The following is a 20,140-nucleotide window of genomic DNA, read 5'->3' as shown; positions in this document are numbered from 1 at the left end:
CATTTCACCAGAAAAGAAACAATGCGGGCAAACATTTCACCTGGAAAAGAAACAATGCGGGCAAACATTTCACCAGAAAAGAAACAATGCGGGCAAACATTTCACCTGGAAAAGAAACAATGCGGGCAAACATTTCACCTGGAAAAGAAACAATGCGGGCAAACATTTCACCTGGAAAAGAAACAATGCGGGCAAACATTTCACCTGGAAAAGAAACAATGCGGGCAAACATTTCACCTGGAAAAGAAAGCATTTACTCACCTGGCAGAAGTGTCCGGCCTCTGGCGCGCTGCTCCGTCCCGGGACCGTCTTCCTCCTCCTGCTCTTCTCTCCCGCGCTGACAGGGCTACGGCAAGATGGCGCCCGAAGCCCTGTACTAGTGACACAAATAGGTCTCCAGTACAGGGCTTCGGCAGCCATCTTGCCGTAGCCCTGCTCGCCTGCCGGTGTCGGAAACAGACACCGGAAGAGGAGGCTGGAGCGGGGCTGCGGGCAATGAACTGGCACGGCGTCTATAGACGCCGCTGCCAGTTCATTGAGGAGAGAGTGGCCAGAGTCCCGAGGCCGGGACGTCCCGCTGCTGAAAGCGGGACGTTTCCCGGGACCTCATTAAGCCTGGGACAGCGGACCCCGAATCCGGGACGTGTCCCGGGCAATCCGGGACGTCTGGTCACTCTAGAGAAGAGGAAGCTGAACTTCAGAGACCCTCTAACCAGAGAGAGAAGAGGAGGAAGCTGAACTTCAGAGACCCTCTAACCAGAGAGAGAAGAGGAAGCTGAACTTCAGAGACCCTCTAACCAGAGAGAGAAGAGGAAGCTGAACTTCACAGACCCTCTAACCAGAGAGAGAAGAGGAAGCTGAACTTCAGAGACCCTCTAACCAGAGAGAGAAGAGGAAGCTGAACTTCAGAGACCCTCTAACCAAAGAGAGAAGAGGAAGCTGAACTTCAGAGACCCTCTAACCAGAGAGAGAAGAGGAAGCTGAACTTCACAGACCCTCTAACCAGAGAGAGAAGAGGAAGCTGAACTTCAGAGACCCTCTGACCAGAGAGAGAAGAGGAAGCTGAACTTCAGAGACCCTCTAACCAGAGAGAGAAGAGGAAACTGAACTTCAGAGACCCTCTAACCAGAGAGAGAAGAGGAAGCTGAACTTCAGAGACCCTCTAACCAGAGAGAGAAGAGGAAGCTGAACTTCAGAGACCCTCTAACCAGAGAGAGAAGAGGAAGCTGAACTTCACAGACCCTCTAACCAGAGAGAGAAGAGGAAGCTGAACTTCAGAGACCCTCTAACCAAAGAGAGAAGAGGAAGCTGAACTTTAGAGACCCTCTAACCAGAGAGAGAAGAGGAAGCTGAACTTCACAGACCTTCTAACCAGAGAGAGAAGAGGAAGCTGAACTTCACAGACCCTCTAACCAGAGAGAGAAGAGGAAGCTGAACTTCAGAGACCCTCTAACCAGAGAGAGAAGAGGAAGCTGAACTTCAGAGACCCTCTAACCAGAGAGAGAAGAGGAAGCTGAACTTCAGAGACCCTCTAACCAGAGAGAGAAGAGGAAGCTGAACTTCACAGACCCTCTAACCAGAGAGAGAAGAGGAAGCTGAACTTCAGAGACCCTCTGACCAGAGAGAGAAGAGGAAGCTGAACTTCAGAGACCCTCTAACCAGAGAGAGAAGAGGAAGCTGAACTTTAGAGACCCTCTAACCAGAGAGAGAAGAGGAAGCTGAACTTCAGAGACCCTCTAACCAGAGAGAGAGAAGAGGAAGCTGAACTTCACAGACCCTCTAACCAGAGAGAGAAGAGGAAGCTGAACTTCAGAGACCCTCTAACCAGAGAGAGAAGAGGAAGCTGAACTTTAGAGACCCTCTAACCAGAGAGAGAAGAGGAAGCTGAACTTCACAGACCCTCTAACCAGAGAGAGAAGAGGAAGCTGAACTTCAGAGACCCTCTAACCAGAGAGAGAAGAGGAAGCTGAACTTTAGAGACCCTCTAACCAAAGAGAGAAGAGGAAGCTGAACTTCAGAGACCCTCTAACCAAAGAGAGAAGAGGAAGCTGAACTTTAGAGACCCTCTAACCAGAGAGAGAAGAGGAAGCTGAACTTCACAGACCCTCTAACCAGAGAGAGAAGAGGAAGCTGAACTTCAGAGACCCTCTAACCAGAGAGAGAAGAGGAAGCTGAACTTCAGAGACCCTCTAACCAGAGAGAGAAGAGGAAGCTGAACTTCACAGACCCTCTAACCAGAGAGAGAAGAGGAAGCTGAACTTCAGAGACCCTCTAACCAGAGAGAGAAGAGGAAGCTGAACTTCACAGACCCTCTAACCAGAGAGAGAAGAGGAAGCTGAACTTCACAGACCCTCTAACCAGAGAGAGAAGAGGAAGCTGAACTTCAGAGACCCTCTAACCAGAGAGAGAAGAGGAAGCTGAACTTCACAGACCCTCTAACCAGAGAGAGAAGAGGAAGCTGAACTTCAGAGACCCTCTAACCAGAGAGAGAAGAGGAAGCTGAACTTTAGAGACCCTCTAACCAGAGAGAGAAGAGGAAGCTGAACTTCACAGACCCTCTAACCAGAGAGAGAAGAGGAAGCTGAACTTCAGAGACCCTCTAACCAGAGAGAGAAGAGGAAGCTGAACTTTAGAGACCCTCTAACCAAAGAGAGAAGAGGAAGCTGAACTTCAGAGACCCTCTAACCAAAGAGAGAAGAGGAAGCTGAACTTTAGAGACCCTCTAACCAGAGAGAGAAGAGGAAGCTGAACTTCACAGACCCTCTAACCAGAGAGAGAAGAGGAAGCTGAACTTCAGAGACCCTCTAACCAGAGAGAGAAGAGGAAGCTGAACTTCAGAGACCCTCTAACCAGAGAGAGAAGAGGAAGCTGAACTTCAGAGACCCTCTAACCAGAGAGAGAAGAGGAAGCTGAACTTCACAGACCCTCTAACCAGAGAGAGAAGAGGAAGCTGAACTTCAGAGACCCTCTGACCAGAGAGAGAAGAGGAAGCTGAACTTCAGAGACCCTCTAACCAGAGAGAGAAGAGGAAGCTGAACTTTAGAGACCCTCTAACCAGAGAGAGAAGAGGAAGCTGAACTTCAGAGACCCTCTAACCAGAGAGAGAGAAGAGGAAGCTGAACTTCACAGACCCTCTAACCAGAGAGAGAAGAGGAAGCTGAACTTCAGAGACCCTCTAACCAGAGAGAGAAGAGGAAGCTGAACTTTAGAGACCCTCTAACCAGAGAGAGAAGAGGAAGCTGAACTTCACAGACCCTCTAACCAGAGAGAGAAGAGGAAGCTGAACTTCAGAGACCCTCTAACCAGAGAGAGAAGAGGAAGCTGAACTTTAGAGACCCTCTAACCAAAGAGAGAAGAGGAAGCTGAACTTCAGAGACCCTCTAACCAAAGAGAGAAGAGGAAGCTGAACTTTAGAGACCCTCTAACCAGAGAGAGAAGAGGAAGCTGAACTTCACAGACCCTCTAACCAGAGAGAGAAGAGGAAGCTGAACTTCAGAGACCCTCTAACCAGAGAGAGAAGAGGAAGCTGAACTTCAGAGACCCTCTAACCAGAGAGAGAAGAGGAAGCTGAACTTCAGAGACCCTCTAACCAGAGAGAGAAGAGGAAGCTGAACTTCAGAGACCCTCTAACCAGAGAGAGAAGAGGAAGCTGAACTTCACAGACCCTCTAACCAGAGAGAGAAGAGGAAGCTGAACTTCACAGACCCTCTAACCAGAGAGAGAAGAGGAAGCTGAACTTCAGAGACCCTCTAACCAGAGAGAGAAGAGGAAGCTGAACTTCAGAGACCCTCTAACCAGAGAGAGAAGAGGAAGCTGAACTTCAGAGGCCCTCTAACCAGAGAGAGAAGAGGAAGCTGAACTTCAGAGACCCTCTAACCAGAGAGAGAAGAGGAAGCTGAACTTCAGAGACCCTCTAACCAGAGAGAGAAGAGGAAGCTGAACTTCAGAGACCCTCTAACCAGAGAGAGAAGAGGAAACTGAACTTCAGAGACCCTCTAACCAGAGAGAGAAGAGGAAACTGAACTTCAGAGACCCTCTAACCAGAGAGAGAAGAGGAAGCTGAACTTCACAGACCCTCTAACCAGAGAGAGAAGAGGAAGCTGAACTTCAGAGGCCCTCTAACCAGAGAGAGAAGAGGAAGCTGAACTTCAGAGGCCCTCTAACCAGAGAGAGAAGAGGAAGCTGAACTTCAGAGACCCTCTAACCAGAGAGAGAAGAGGAAGCTGAACTTCAGAGACCCTCTAACCAGAGAGAGAAGAGGAAGCTGAACTTCAGAGACCCTCTAACCAGAGAGAGAAGAGGAAACTGAACTTCAGAGACCCTCTAACCAGAGAGAGAAGAGGAAACTGAACTTCAGAGACCCTCTAACCAGAGAGAGAAGAGGAAGCTGAACTTCAGAGACCCTCTAACCAGAGAGAGAAGAGGAAGCTGAACTTCAGAGACCCTCTAACCAGAGAGAGAAGAGGAAACTGAACTTCAGAGACCCTCTAACCAGAGAGAGAAGAGGAAGCTGAACTTCAGAGGCCCTCTAACCAGAGAGAGAAGAGGAAGCTGAACTTCACAGACCCTCTAACCAGAGAGAGAAGAGGAAGCTGAACTTCAGAGACCCTCTAACCAGAGAGAGAAGAGGAAACTGAACTTCAGAGACCCTCTAACCAGAGAGAGAAGAGGAAGCTGAACTTCACAGACCCTCTAACCAGAGAGAGAAGAGGAAGCTGAACTTCAGAGACCCTCTAACCAGAGAGAGAAGAGGAAGCTGAACTTCAGAGACCCTCTAACCAGAGAGAGAAGAGGAAGCTGAACTTCACAGACCCTCTAACCAGAGAGAGAAGAGGAAGCTGCACTTCACAGGCCCTCTAACCAGAGAGAGAAGAGGAAGCTGAACTTCAGAGACCCTCTAACCAAAGAGTGAAGAGGAAGCTGAACCTCAGAGACCCTCTAACCAGAGAGAGAAGAGGAAGCTGAACTTCAGAGACCCTCTAACCAGAGAGAGAAGAGGAAGCTGAACTTCAGAGACCCTCTAACCAGAGAGAGAAGAGGAAGCTGAACTTCAGAGACCCTCTGACCAGAGAGAGAAGAGGAAGCTGAACCTCAGAGGCCCTCTAACCAGAGAGAGAAGAGGAAGCTGAACTTCAGAGACCCTCTAACCAGAGAGAGAAGAGGAAGCTGAACCTCAGAGACCCTCTAACCAGAGAGAGAAGAGGAAGCTGAACTTCAGAGACCCTCTAACCAGAGAGAGAAGAGGAAGCTGAACTTCAGAGACCCTCTAACCAGAGAGAGAAGAGGAAGCTGAACTTCAGAGACCCTCTGACCAGAGAGAGAAGAGGAAGCTGAACCTCAGAGACCCTCTGACCAGAGAGAGAAGAGGAAGCTGAACCTCAGAGACCCTCTAACCAGAGAGAGAAGAGGAAGCTGAACTTCAGAGACCCTCTAACCAGAGAGAGAAGAGGAAGCTGAACTTCAGAGACCCTCTAACCAAAGAGTGAAGAGGAAGCTGAACTTCAGAGGCCCTCTAACCAGAGAGAGAAGAGGAAGCTGAACTTCAGAGACCCTCTAACCAGAGAGAGAAGAGGAAGCTGAACTTCAGAGGCTTTTCATAAACAGACTACATGGCAGAACCAGAGTGTCCCATCAACCTTCCTGCAGACAGAGCAGTGTGGATACCAGGACACTTTGCTGACCAATAAATGGTAGGTTTCTGGAAGCTGACCGCCCCTGGCTCAGCCCAAGCCTTGCTGTGACTGGCTGGGAATATGAATCCCTCCCTGGTTCTGTTAGGCACTCAGACCTCGCTGCTGCCATCTTCTGCTGTAATCTGCCTTTGCAGGGGCCTTAGGAACTCTAACTACGAGACGATTGCAGCTATTTGCACTTTTACTGGAACCACACAGAATAGAGACGTATGTTTCCTTGTTCTTCATTTAATCCCATTTATTATCTTATACTGGGGCTTATTTTGTTTATTTGCTAGAGGTTTATTCTTTCTGTGATATTGATCTTTTCTTTTATTGTTAATAAAGTAATTGAAGCATTTCTCTGTGCTCCGAGTATAGAGAAGAACTCTGCCTCTGTGGCGCTGCTATGGAAATCTTCTGTTTGAAGCTGTGGCCCTCAGCCAGGAGCCCGGCAGTGAGTGTCACAGACCTCGCTCAGGAAGAGGGTCACCAAACACAGCCGCACTGCTGAATTGTGTGCAAGTCTCCAGTATAAAACATGTGGTGGCAGATATCTGTAGCTGTGTGGGGAAGGCTTACATAAGATTGCCTGTTAGTACTTGGATTGTTAGGGTGGCCACTAATAAAACACTCGTTTTCATCCAATCTTACCATTTCTATGTAATATAAGGGACTGCCAATAGGATCTTTCCAATATATTCACTCAGTTTGCCCTGGGGCAGCAGTTTGCAGGAGATCGTGCGCAGGCTGCGCGCGGAACTCCTGCTCGGGGGGCGGAGCTTCGCCCCTCCTTCAGTCTCCGGGAGACTATTAGACAGCGAAACCGCCCTCTAATTACTGGTACAGCGCTGCGATCTGCTGCAGCGCTGTACTGGGGACCGCTGTGTGACACGGCTGTCCCCTCCAGGGGATCAGAGGTGAACGGCTGTCATAGGCTGAAGCCTATGACAGCTGATCACAGTGATTGGCTGGCGGCCTAGGGTAATAGAAATTAAAAAAAAAATAGTACAATTTATTAAAAAATAATGAACAATAATATTTATATTAAAAAAAATAAAGACCGGGTGAGAGATCAGACCCCACCAACAGAGAGCTCTGTTGGTGGGGAGAAAAGGGACGGGGGAATCACTCGTGTGCTATGTTGTGCGGCCCTGCAGCTTGGCCTTAAAGCTGCAGTGTCCCATTTTACATAAAATGGCCTGGTCACTAGGGGGGTTGAACACTGCAGTCCTCAAGAGGTTAAACACTTATAGATTTAATGGGGAGATGCTGGAAGGGGTGTGGCAAGCAAAACAGCAAATTCAAAATAAACTTCTGCACACCAGGGCCCCCAACCGCCCCGTTTTCGGCGGGACGGTACCGATTTCAGGGGGCCGTCCCGTGCTGCCCTCCCCCCAGGTCCCGGCCTCTGGGGAGAGAGGGGGAAAAAAACGATCGAGGCACCAGCCCGGGATGCGGCATGGATGGCCGCCGCTCGCCGCCATTACACTTCTCCCTCCTAAAATGCCCCCTAGTGTCCCCTTCCCCCCGCAGATTAAAATGGGCAGCGGAGCAGGCAGTTTACCACTGCCTCTCCGCGGCGTACCGGGATCTCATCTGATCTTCCTACTTCCTGTGAAGTCACATCCCGCTGCGTACCGGGATCTCATCTGATCTTCCTACTTCCTGTGACGTCACATCCCGCTGCGTACCAGGATCTCATCTGATCTTCCTGCTTCCTGTGAAGTCACAGGAAGCAAGAAGACCAGATGAGATCTCGGTACGCAGCGGAGAGGCAGTGGTAAGACTTACTGCCCGCTCCGCCGCCCATTTTACTCTGCGGGGGGAAGGGGATACTGGGGGGCATATTAGGAGGGAGGGAGGGAGAAGTGTAATGGCGGTGGCCATCCATGCCGCATCCTGAGCTGGTGCCTCGATAGTTTTTTCCCCCTCTCTCTGGCCAACAGGAAGTAGAGTGAGGCTCTTAGGGATCAGAGACCTCCAATAAAGGTATGTGTTGCTGTCCGCTGTCCGCCCCTGCTGCACTGTAATGGATGCTGGAGGGGAGCGCGCTGGGAGGAGAGCCCATGGTGAGACCCCTCCCCTCCGATGCGCAATGCTCTCCCCTCATGCTACTCCCCCCCTATTGTTACGCCAGTGACAGCATAACTAGTGTTGGTATTGTAAGTGGGCTATGAGGAAAGGTCTCAGAACAGAGGTCAGGAGTCCTGCATGGAGGAGGATTGAATAGAAGACACTTTTTTCCCGCTTTGTTCTGTAAGAAAACAACCTAATTTGTAGTGATAAAACCACATGTCCTTCCGCACTGGGGTCAAACATCTTCACCCCTCTACACTCTGATTTCTCAACATTGGAGCATTTTCTGCCAGCTTTTATGTAGCTACCCTCAATGGTCGTCTTTGCCTGCCAAGAGTCTTCTGGGATGAGAACTTAAAGATACTAAAGGAGCAAAAGTCCCTTAACATGAAAATCTGTAGAATTCACTATACTGTATGGCACTCATTTCACCAAAGACAACACCATATCCTTCACCAACCTGCTCTTCCTCACTGTTGATGACAACCAAGTGGGAATTCATGGTCTCACAAGTCCTCTTCGATTCTGTCCATGACTTTCCCGCTGAAGAGTAGAAGTAGCAGCTTAACTGGAAGGCCTTCCATCCAGGTTTACAAGTGAAGTCCTCAGAGCCTGTAGGAGCAAAAACAATACCATCAACCTGGCCAAAGCAACGAGGAGGACAAGGTGGAGAAGAGGAACAACCAGATATCGACATTCTGGAAGGAGAGGAAAAGAATAAACCCAATCAGGCAAGAAATCTCCGAAAACAAAATACATGAGGATTAATCTGTGAACACCTGCTGGGAAAATAGAGCCTCTGAGACGGAGAAGAAAGAATAGCATAGGAGCATTTCAGAAAATGATGCAGAACAAGCTTATTTGGCCTTTTCTTACTATGAAAAAAAGGACAACATTTATTGTGTTTGGTTCCCATCTTCGCCTTTCAGCTCTCTCTGGCGTTACTGAACTCAGAAATTGCATCTGGAAAGCTCACCATTTACTTGCAGCTTCTTCACCCGTTCTGAGAGTCTACTGAGGGTAGTGAGGACCCGATCCACTTTGCTCTGCACGGCACCTGTAACAGAGGAGACAGACCTGTAACAGAGGAGATGGACCTGTAACAGAGGAGATAGACCTGTAACAGAGGAGATAGATCTGTAACAGAGGAGATAGACCTGTAACAGAGGAGATGGACCTGTAACAGAGGAGATAGACCTGTAACAGAAAAGATAGACCTGTAACAGAGGAGATGGACCTGTAACAGAGGAGATAGACCTGTAACAGAGGAGATGGACCTGTAACAGAGGAGATAGACCTGTAACAGAGGAGATAGATCTGTAACAGAGGAGATAGACCTGTAACAGAGGAGATGGACCTGTAACAGAGGAGATAGACCTGTAACAGAAAAGATAGACCTGTAACAGAGGAGATGGACCTGTAACAGAGGAGATAGACCTGTAACAGAGGAGATGGACCTGTAACAGAGAAGATAGACCTGTAACAGAGAAGATAGACCTGTAACAGAGAAGATAGACCTGTAACAGAGAAGATAGACCTGTAACAGAGGAGATGGACCTGTAACAGAGGAGATAGACCTGTAACAGAAAAGATAGACCTGTAACAGAGGAGATGGACCTGTAACAGAGGAGATAGACCTGTAACAGAGGAGATGGACCTGTAACAGAGAAGATAGACCTGTAACAGAGAAGATAGACCTGTAACAGAGGAGATGGACCTGTAACAGAGGAGATAGACCTGTAACAGAGAAGATAGACCTGTAACAGAGAAGATAGACCTGTAACAGAGGAGATAGACCGGTAACAGAGGAGATAGACCTGTAACAGAGGAGATGGACCTGTAACAGAGGAGATAGACCTGTAACAGAGGAGATGGACCTGTAACAGAGGAGATAGACCTGTAACAGAGGAGATGGACCTGTAACAGAGGAGACAGACCTGTAACAGAGGAGATGGACCTGTAACAGAAGAGATAGACCTGTAACAGATGAGATAGACCTGTAACAGAGAAGATAGACCTGTAACAGAGAAGATAGACCTGTAACAGAGGAGATAGACCTGTAACAGAGGAGATAGACCTGTAACAGAGGAGATAGACCTGTAACAGAGGGGATAGACCTGTAACAGAGAAGATAGACCTGTAACAGAGGAGATAGACCAGTAACAGAGGAGATAGACCTGTAACAGAGGAGACAGACCTGTAACAGAGGAGACAGACCTGTAACAGAGGAGATAGACCTGTAACAGAGAAAACAGACCTGTAACAGAGGAGACAGACCTGTAACAGAGGAGATAGACCTGTAACAGAGGAGCTAGACCTGTAACAGAGGAGATAGACCTGTAACAGAGAAGATAGACCTGTAACAGAGGAGATAGACCTGTAACAGAGAAGATAGACCTGTAACAGAGAAGATAGACCTGTAACAGAGGAGATAGACCTGTAACAGAGGAGATGAACCTGTAACAGAGAAGATAGACCTGTAACAGATGAGATAGACCTGTAACAGAGAAGATAGACCTGTAACAGCGGAGATAGACCTGTAACAGAGAAGATAGACCTGTAACAGAGGAGATAGACATGTAACAGAGAAGATAGACCTGTAACAGAAAAGATAGACCTGTAACAGAAAAGATAGACCTGTAACAGAGAAGATAGACCTGTAACAGAGGAGATAGACCTGTAACAGAGGAGATAGACCTGTAACAGAGAAGATAGACCCAAGGCCGGGCCGAGGCAGAGGCTGGAGAGGCTCCAGCCTCAGGGCGCAGTGTAGGAGGGGAGCACAATTCATTCAGCTGTCATTCCTAATTGTGTTTGAAGCAGAAAGAAATAAGAAAAGGGGATACATGGCAGTGACTGCAAGCCAGATAACTAGAGATTAAGGTGTTGGGGAGGTTGTGGGCCCTGTGGCACCTCTTAGTCTAATAGCAATCAGTGTGTGACGGCTGGGGTGGCAGGGATGGAGGGGCACACTTTGGTGTCTCAGCCTTGGGTGCTGGAGGACCTTGTCCCAGAGGAGATATACCTGTAACAGAGGAGATATACCTGTTACAGAGGAGATAGACCTGTAACAGAGGAGATAGACCAGTAACAGAGGAGATACACCTGTAACAGAGGAGACAGACCTGTAACAGAGGAGATAGACCTGTAACAGAGGAGATAGACCTGTAACAGAGAAGATAGACCTGTAACAGAGGAGATAGACCTGTAACAGAGACGATACACCTGTAACAGCGGAGACAGACCTGTAACAGAGGAGATAGACCTGTAACAGAGGAGATAGACCTGTAAAAGAGGAGATAGACCTGTAACAGAGGAGATAGACCTGTAATAGAGGAGATAGACCTGTAATAGAGGAGATAGATCTGCAACAGGGAAGATAGACATGTAATAGAGACTATAGACCTGTAACAGAGAAGATGGACCTGTAACAGAGGATACAGACCTGTAACAGAGAAGATAGACCTGTAACAGAGGAGATAGACCTGTAACAGAGGAGACAGACCTGTAACAGAGGAGATAGACTTGTAACAGAGGAGATAGACCTGTAACAGAGAAGATAGACCTGTAACAGAGGAGATGGACCTGTAACAGAGAAGATAGACCTGTAACAGAGAAGATAGACCTGTAACAGAGGAGATGGACCTGTAACAGAGGAGATAGACCTGTAACAGAAAAGATAGACCTGTAACAGAGGAGATGGACCTGTAACAGAGGAGATAGACCTGTAACAGAGGAGATGGACCTGTAACAGAGAAGATAGACCTGTAACAGAGAAGATAGACCTGTAACAGAGGAGATGGACCTGTAACAGAGGAGATAGACCTGTAACAGAGAAGATAGACCTGAAACAGAGAAGATAGACCTGTAACAGAGGAGATAGACCGGTAACAGAGGAGATAGACCTGTAACAGAGGAGATGGACCTGTAACAGAGGAGATAGACCTGTAACAGAGGAGATGGACCTGTAACAGAGGAGATAGACCTGTAACAGAGGAGATGGACCTGTAACAGAGGAGACAGACCTGTAACAGAGGAGATGGACCTGTAACAGAAGAGATAGACCTGTAACAGATGAGATAGACCTGTAACAGAGAAGATAGACCTGTAACAGAGAAGATAGACCTGTAACAGAGGAGATAGACCTGTAACAGAGAAGATACACCTGTAACAGCGGAGACAGACCTGTAACAGAGGAGATAGACCTGTAACAGAGGAGATAGACCTGTAACAGAGGGGATAGACCTGTAACAGAGAAGATAGACCTGTAACAGAGGAGATAGACCAGTAACAGAGGAGATAGACCTGTAACAGAGGAGACAGACCTGTAACAGAGGAGACAGACCTGTAACAGAGGAGATAGACCTGTAACAGAGGAGATAGACCTGTAACAGAGAAGATAGACCTGTAACAGAGAAGATAGACCTGTAACAGAGGAGATAGACCTGTAACAGAGGAGATGAACCTGTAACAGAGAAGATAGACCTGTAACAGATGAGATAGACCTGTAACAGAGAAGATAGACCTGTAACAGCGGAGATAGACCTGTAACAAAGAAGATAGACCTGTAACAGAGGAGATAGACATGTAACAGAGAAGATAGACCTGTAACAGAAAAGATAGACCTGTAACAGAAAAGATAGACCTGTAACAGAGAAGATAGACCTGTAACAGAGGAGATAGACCTGTAACAGAGGAGATAGACCTGTAACAGAGAAGATAGACCCAAGGCCGGGCCGAGGCATAGGCTGGAGAGGCTCCAGCCTCAGGGCGCAGTGTAGGAGGGGAGCACAATTCATTCAGCTGTCATTCCTAATTGTGTTTGAAGCAGAAAGAAATAAGAAAAGGGGATACATGGCAGTGACTGCAAGCCAGATAACTAGAGATTAAGGTGTTGGGGAGGTTGTGGGCCCTGTGGCACCTCTTAGTCTAATAGCAATCAGTGTGTGATGGCTGGGGTGGCAGGGATGGAGGGGCACACTTTGGTGTCTCAGCCTTGGGTGCTGGAGGACCTTGTCCCAGAGGAGATATACCTGTAACAGAGGAGATATACCTGTTACAGAGGAGATAGACCTGTAACAGAGGAGATAGACCAGTAACAGAGGAGATACACCTGTAACAGAGGAGACAGACCTGTAACAGAGGAGATAGACCTGTAACAGAGGAGATAGACCTGTAACAGAGGAGATAGACCTGTAACAGAGAAGATAGACCCAAGGCCGGGCCGAGGCAGAGGCTGGAGAGGCTCCAGCCTCAGGGCGCAGTGTAGGAGGGGAGCACAATTCATTCAGCTGTCATTCCTAATTGTGTTTGAAGCAGAAAGAAATAAGAAAAGGGGATACATGGCAGTGACTGCAAGCCAGATAACTAGAGATTAAGGTGTTGGGGAGGTTGTGGGCCCTGTGGCACCTCTTAGTCTAATAGCAATCAGTGTGTGACGGCTGGGGTGGCAGGGATGGAGGGGCACACTTTGGTGTCTCAGCCTTGGGTGCTGGAGGACCTTGTCCCAGAGGCGATATACCTGTAACAGAGGAGATATACCTGTTACAGAGGAGATAGACCTGTAACAGAGAAGATAGACCAGTAACAGAGGAGATACACCTGTAACAGAGGAGACAGACCTGTAACAGAGGAGATAGACCTGTAACAGAGGAGATAGACCTGTAACAGAGAAGATAGACCTGTAACAGAGGAGATAGACCTGTAACAGAGACGATACACCTGTAACAGCGGAGACAGACCTGTAACAGAGGAGATAGACCTGTAACAGAGGAGATAGACCTGTAAAAGAGGAGATAGACCTGTAACAGAGGAGATAGACCTGTAATAGAGGAGATAGACCTGTAATAGAGGAGATAGATCTGCAAAAGGGAAGATAGACATGTAATAGAGACTATAGACCTGTAACAGAGAAGATGGACCTGTAACAGAGGATACAGACCTGTAACAGAGAAGATAGACCTGTAACAGAGGAGATAGACCTGTAACAGAGGAGACAGACCTGTAACAGAGGAGATAGACTTGTAACAGAGGAGATAGACCTGTAACAGAGAAGATAGACCTGTAACAGAGGAGATGGACCTGTAACAGAGAAGATAGACCTGTAACAGAGAAGATAGACCTGTAACAGAGGAGATGGACCTGTAACAGAGGAGATAGACCTGTAACAGAAAAGATAGACCTGTAACAGAGGAGATGGACCTGTAACAGAGGAGATAGACCTGTAACAGAGGAGATGGACCTGTAACAGAGAAGATAGACCTGTAACAGAGAAGATAGACCTGTAACAGAGGAGATGGACCTGTAACAGAGGAGATAGACCTGTAACAGAGGAGATAGACCTGTAACAGAGAAGATAGACCTGTAACAGAGGAGATAGACCTGTAATAGAGGAGATAGACCTGTAATAGAGGAGATAGATCTGCAACAGGGAAGATAGACATGTAATAGAGACTATAGACCTGTAACAGAGAAGATGGACCTGTAACAGAGGATACAGACCTGTAACAGAGAAGATAGACCTGTAACAGAGGAGATAGACCTGTAACAGAGGAGACAGACCTGTAACAGAGGAGATAGACTTGTAACAGAGGAGATAGACCTGTAACAGAGAAGATAGCCCTGTAACAGAGAGGATAGACCTGTAACAGAGGAGATAGACCTGTAACAGAGGAGATAGACCTGTAACAGAGGAGATAGACTTGTAACAGAGGAGATAGACCTGTAACAGAGAAGATAGACCTGTAACAGAGAAGATAGACCTGTAACAGAGGAGATAGACCTGTAACAGAGAAGATAGACCTGTAACAGAGGAGATAGACCTGTAACAGAAAAGATAGACCTGTAACAGAGGGGATAGACCTGTAACAGAGAAGATACACCTGTAACAGCGGAGACAGACCTGTAACAGAGGAGATAGACCTGTAACAGAGGAGATAGACCTGTAATAGAGGAGATGGACCTGTAACAGAGGAGATGGACCTGTAACAGAGGAGATAGACCTGTAATAGAGTAGATAGATCTGTAACAGAGGAGATAGACCTGTAACAGAGGAGATGGACCTGTAACAGAGGAGATAGACCTGTAACAGAGGAGATGGACCTGTAACAGAGGAGATAGACCTGTAACAGAGGAGATGGACCTGTAACAGAGGAGACAGACCTGTAACAGAGGAGATGGACCTGTAATAGAGGAGATAGATCTGCAACAGGGAAGATAGACATGTAATAGAAACTATAGACCTGTAACAGAGAAGATAGACCTGTAACAGAGGAGATAGACCTGTAACAGAGACGATACACCTGTAACAGCGGAGACAGACCTGTAACAGAGGAGATAGACCTGTAACAGAGGAGATAGACCTGTAACAGAGGAGATAGACCTGTAACAGAGGAGACAGACCTGTAACAGAGGAGATAGACTTGTAACAGAGGAGATAGACCTGTAACAGAGAAGATAGACCTGTAACAGAGGAGATGGACCTGTAACAGAGAAGATAGACCTGTAACAGAGAAGGTAGACCTGTAACAGAGGAGATGGACCTGTAACAGAGGAGATAGACCTGTAACAGAAAAGATAGACCTGTAACAGAGGAGATGGACCTGTAACAGAGGAGATAGACCTGTAACAGAGGAGATGGACCTGTAACAGAGAAGATAGACCTGTAAAAGAGAAGATAGACCTGTAACAGAGGAGATGGACCTGTAACAGAGGAGATAGACCTGTAACAGAGAAGATAGACCTGTAACAGAGAAGATAGACCTGTAACAGAGGAGATAGACCGGTAACAGAGGAGATAGACCTGTAACAGAGGAGATGGACCTGTAACAGAGGAGATAGACCTGTAACAGAGGAGATGGACCTGTAACAGAGGAGATAGACCTGTAACAGAGGAGATGGACCTGTAACAGAGGAGACAGACCTGTAACAGAGGAGATGGACCTGTAACAGAAGAGATAGACCTGTAACAGATGAGATAGACCTGTAACATAGAAGATAGACCTGTAACAGAGAAGATAGACCTGTAACAGAGGAGATAGACCTGTAACAGAGAAGATACACCTGTAACAGCGGAGACAGACCTGTAACAGAGGAGATAGACCTGTAACAGAGGAGATAGACCTGTAACAGAGGGGATAGACCTGTAACAGAGAAGATAGACCTGTAACAGAGGAGATAGACCAGTAACAGAGGAGATAGACCTGTAACAGAGGAGACAGACCTGTAACAGAGGAGACAGACCTGTAACAGAGGAGATAGACCTGTAACAGAGAAAACAGACCTGTAACAGAGGAGACAGACCTGTAACAGAGGAGATAGACCTGTAACAGAGGAGCTAGACCTGTAACAGAGGAGATAGACCTGTAACAGAGAAGATAGACCTGTAACAGAGGAGATAGACCTGTAACAGAGAAGATAGACCTGTAACAGAGAAGATAGACCTGTAACAGAGGAGATAGACCAGTAACAGAGGAGATACACCTGTAACAGAGGAGACAGACCTGTAACAGAGGAGATAGACCTGTAACAGAGGAGATAGACCTGTAACAGAGAAGATAGACCTGTAACAGAGGAGATAGACCTGTAATAGAGGAGATAGACCTGTAATAGAGGAGATAGATCTGCAACAGGGAAGATAGACATGTAATAGAGACTATAGACCTGTAACAGAGAAGATGGACCTGTAACAGAGGATACAGACCTGTAACAGAGAAGATAGACCTGTAACAGAGGAGATAGACCTGTAACAGAGGAGACAGACCTGTAACAGAGGAGATAGACTTGTAACAGAGGAGATAGACCTGTAACAGAGAAGATAGCCCTGTAACAGAGAAGATAGACCTGTAACAGAGGAGATAGACCTGTAACAGAGGAGATAGACCTGTAACAGAGGAGATAGACTTGTAACAGAGGAGATAGACCTGTAACAGAGAAGATAGACCTGTAACAGAGAAGATAGACCTGTAACAGAGGAGATAGACCTGTAACAGAGAAGATAGACCTGTAACAGAGGAGATAGACCTGTAACAGAAAAGATAGACCTGTAACAGAGGGGATAGACCTGTAAGAGAGAAGATACACCTGTAACAGCGGAGACAGACCTGTAACAGATGAGATAGACCTGTAACAGAGAAGATAGACCTGTAATAGAGGAGATGGACCTGTAACAGAGGAGATGGACCTGTAACAGAGGAGATAGACCTGTAATAGAGTAGATAGATCTGTAACAGAGGAGATAGACCTGTAACAGAGGAGATGGACCTGTAACAGAGGAGATAGACCTGTAACAGAGGAGATGGACCTGTAACAGAGGAGATAGACCTGTAACAGAGGAGATGGACCTGTAACAGAGGAGACAGACCTGTAACAGAGGAGATAGACCTGTAATAGAGGAGATAGATCTGCAACAGGGAAGATAGACATGTAATAGAGACTATAGACCTGTAACAGAGAAGATAGACCTGTAACAGAGGAGATAGACCTGTAACAGAGACGATACACCTGTAACAGCGGAGACAGACCTGTAACAGAGGAGATAGACCTGTAACAGAGGAGATAGACCTGTAACAGAGGAGATAGACCTGTAACAGAGGAGACAGACCTGTAACAGAGGAGATAGACTTGTAACAGAGGAGATAGACCTGTAACAGAGAAGATAGACCTGTAACAGAGGAGATGGACCTGTAACAGAGAAGATAGACCTGTAACAGAGAAGATAGACCTGTAACAGAGGAGATGGACCTGTAACAGAGGAGATAGACCTGTAACAGAAAAGATAGACCTGTAACAGAGGAGATGGACCTGTAACAGAGGAGATAGACCTGTAACAGAGGAGATAGACCTGTAACAGAGGAGATAGACCTGTAACAGAGGAGATAGACTTGTAACAGAGGAGATAGACCTGTAACAGAGAAGATAGACCTGTAACAGAGAAGATAGACCTGTAACAGAGGAGATAGACCTGTAACAGAGAAGATAGACCTGTAACAGAGGAGATAGACCTGTAACAGAAAAGATAGACCTGTAACAGAGGGGATAGACCTGTAACAGAGAAGATACACCTGTAACAGCGGAGACAGACCTGTAACAGAGGAGATAGACCTGTAACAGAGGAGATAGACCTGTAATAGAGGAGATGGACCTGTAACAGAGGAGATGGACCTGTAACAGAGGAGATAGACCTGTAATAGAGTAGATAGGTCTGTAACAGAGGAGATAGACCTGTAACAGAGGAGATGGACCTGTAACAGAGGAGATAGACCTGTAACAGAGGAGATGGACCTGTAACAGAGGAGATAGACCTGTAACAGAGGAGATGGACCTGTAACAGAGGAGACAGACCTGTAACAGAGGAGATAGACCTGTAATAGAGGAGATAGATCTGCAACAGGGAAGATAGACATGTAATAGAGACTATAGACCTGTAACAGAGAAGATAGACCTGTAACAGAGGAGATAGACCTGTAACAGAGACGATACACCTGTAACAGCGGAGACAGACCTGTAACAGAGGAGATAGACCTGTAACAGAGGAGATAGACCTGTAACAGAGGAGATAGACCTGTAACAGAGGAGATAGACCTGTAACAGAGAAGATAGACCTGTAACAGAGGAGATGGACCTGTAACAGAGAAGATAGACCTGTAACAGAGAAGATAGACCTGTAACAGAGGAGATGGACCTGTAACAGAGGAGATAGACCTGTAACAGAAAAGATAGACCTGTAACAGAGGAGATGGACCTGTAACAGAGGAGATAGACCTGTAACAGAGGAGATGGACCTGTAACAGAGAAGATAGACCTGTAACAGAGAAGATAGACCTGTAACAGAGGAGATGGACCTGTAACAGAGGAGATAGACCTGTAACAGAGAAGATAGACCTGTAACAGAGAAGATAGACCTGTAACAGAGGAGATAGACCGGTAACAGAGGAGATAGACCTGTAACAGAGGAGATGGACCTGTAACAGAGGAGATAGACCTGTAACAGAGGAGATGGACCTGTAACAGAGGAGATAGACCTGTAACAGAGGAGATGGACCTGTAACAGAGGAGACAGACCTGTAACAGAGGAGATGGACCTGTAACAGAAGAGATAGACCTGTAACAGGTGAGATAGACCTGTAACAGAGAAGATAGACCTGTAACAGAGAAGATAGACCTGTAACAGAGGAGATAGACCTGTAACAGAGAAGATACACCTGTAACAGCGGAGACAGACCTGTAACAGAGGAGATAGACCTGTAACAGAGGAGATAGACCTGTAACAGAGGGGATAGACCTGTAACAGAGAAGATAGACCTGTAACAGAGGAGATAGACCAGTAACAGAGGAGATAGACCTGTAACAGAGGAGACAGACCTGTAACAGAGGAGACAGACCTGTAACAGAGGAGATAGACCTGTAACAGAGAAGACAGACCTGTAACAGAGGAGACAGACCTGTAACAGAGGAGATAGACCTGTAACAGAGGAGCTAGACCTGTAACAGAGGAGATAGACCTGTAACAGAGAAGATAGACCTGTAACAGAGGAGATAGACCTGTAACAGAGAAGATAGACCTGTAACAGAGAAGATAGACCTGTAACAGAGGAGATAGACCAGTAACAGAGGAGATACACCTGTAACAGAGGAGACAGACCTGTAACAGAGGAGATAGACCTGTAACAGAGGAGATAGACCTGTAACAGAGAAGATAGACCTGTAACAGAGGAGATAGACCTGTAATAGAGGAGATAGACCTGTAATAGAGGAGATAGATCTGCAACAGGGAAGATAGACATGTAATAGAGACTATAGACCTGTAACAGAGAAGATGGACCTGTAACAGAGGATACAGACCTGTAACAGAGAAGATAGACCTGTAACAGAGGAGATAGACCTGTAACAGAGGAGACAGACCTGTAACAGAGGAGATAGACTTGTAACAGAGGAGATAGACCTGTAACAGAGAAGATAGCCCTGTAACAGAGAAGATAGACCTGTAACAGAGGAGATAGACCTGTAACAGAGGAGATAGACCTGTAACAGAGGAGATAGACTTGTAACAGAGGAGATAGACCGGTAACAGAGAAGATAGACCTGTAACAGAGAAGATAGACCTGTAACAGAGGAGATAGACCTGTAACAGAGAAGATAGACCTGTAACAGAGGAGATAGACCTGTAACAGAAAAGATAGACCTGTAACAGAGGGGATAGACCTGTAACAGAGAAGATACACCTGTAACAGCGGAGACAGACCTGTAACAGATGAGATAGACCTGTAACAGAGAAGATAGACCTGTAACAGAGGAGATGGACCTGTAACAGAGGAGATGGACCTGTAACAGAGGAGATAGACCTGTAACAGAGGAGATGGACCTGTAACAGAGGAGACAGACCTGTAACA

At 46.9% G+C, this 20,140-nt stretch overlaps 1 protein-coding gene across 1 annotated transcript in view; it reads right to left on the bottom strand.

The window, feature by feature from the left end:
- LOC137560821 (asialoglycoprotein receptor 1-like) overlaps positions 1–20,140 on the bottom strand; it is a 131,299-nt gene that overhangs the window by 79,969 nt on the left and 31,190 nt on the right. The window contains exons 6-7 of the mRNA XM_068271956.1: positions 8,728–8,808; positions 8,212–8,363 (exon numbers count right to left, since the gene is read on the bottom strand). Of these exons, the coding sequence (XP_068128057.1) occupies positions 8,212–8,363; positions 8,728–8,808 (233 nt within the window). The remainder of the gene's footprint in view (positions 1–8,211; positions 8,364–8,727; positions 8,809–20,140) is intronic.

This window comes from Hyperolius riggenbachi, chromosome 3 (assembly GCF_040937935.1).
Source record: "Hyperolius riggenbachi isolate aHypRig1 chromosome 3, aHypRig1.pri, whole genome shotgun sequence".
Classification (NCBI taxonomy): domain Eukaryota; kingdom Metazoa; phylum Chordata; class Amphibia; order Anura; family Hyperoliidae; genus Hyperolius; species Hyperolius riggenbachi.
This window is presented reverse-complemented; position numbering and strand designations above follow the sequence as displayed.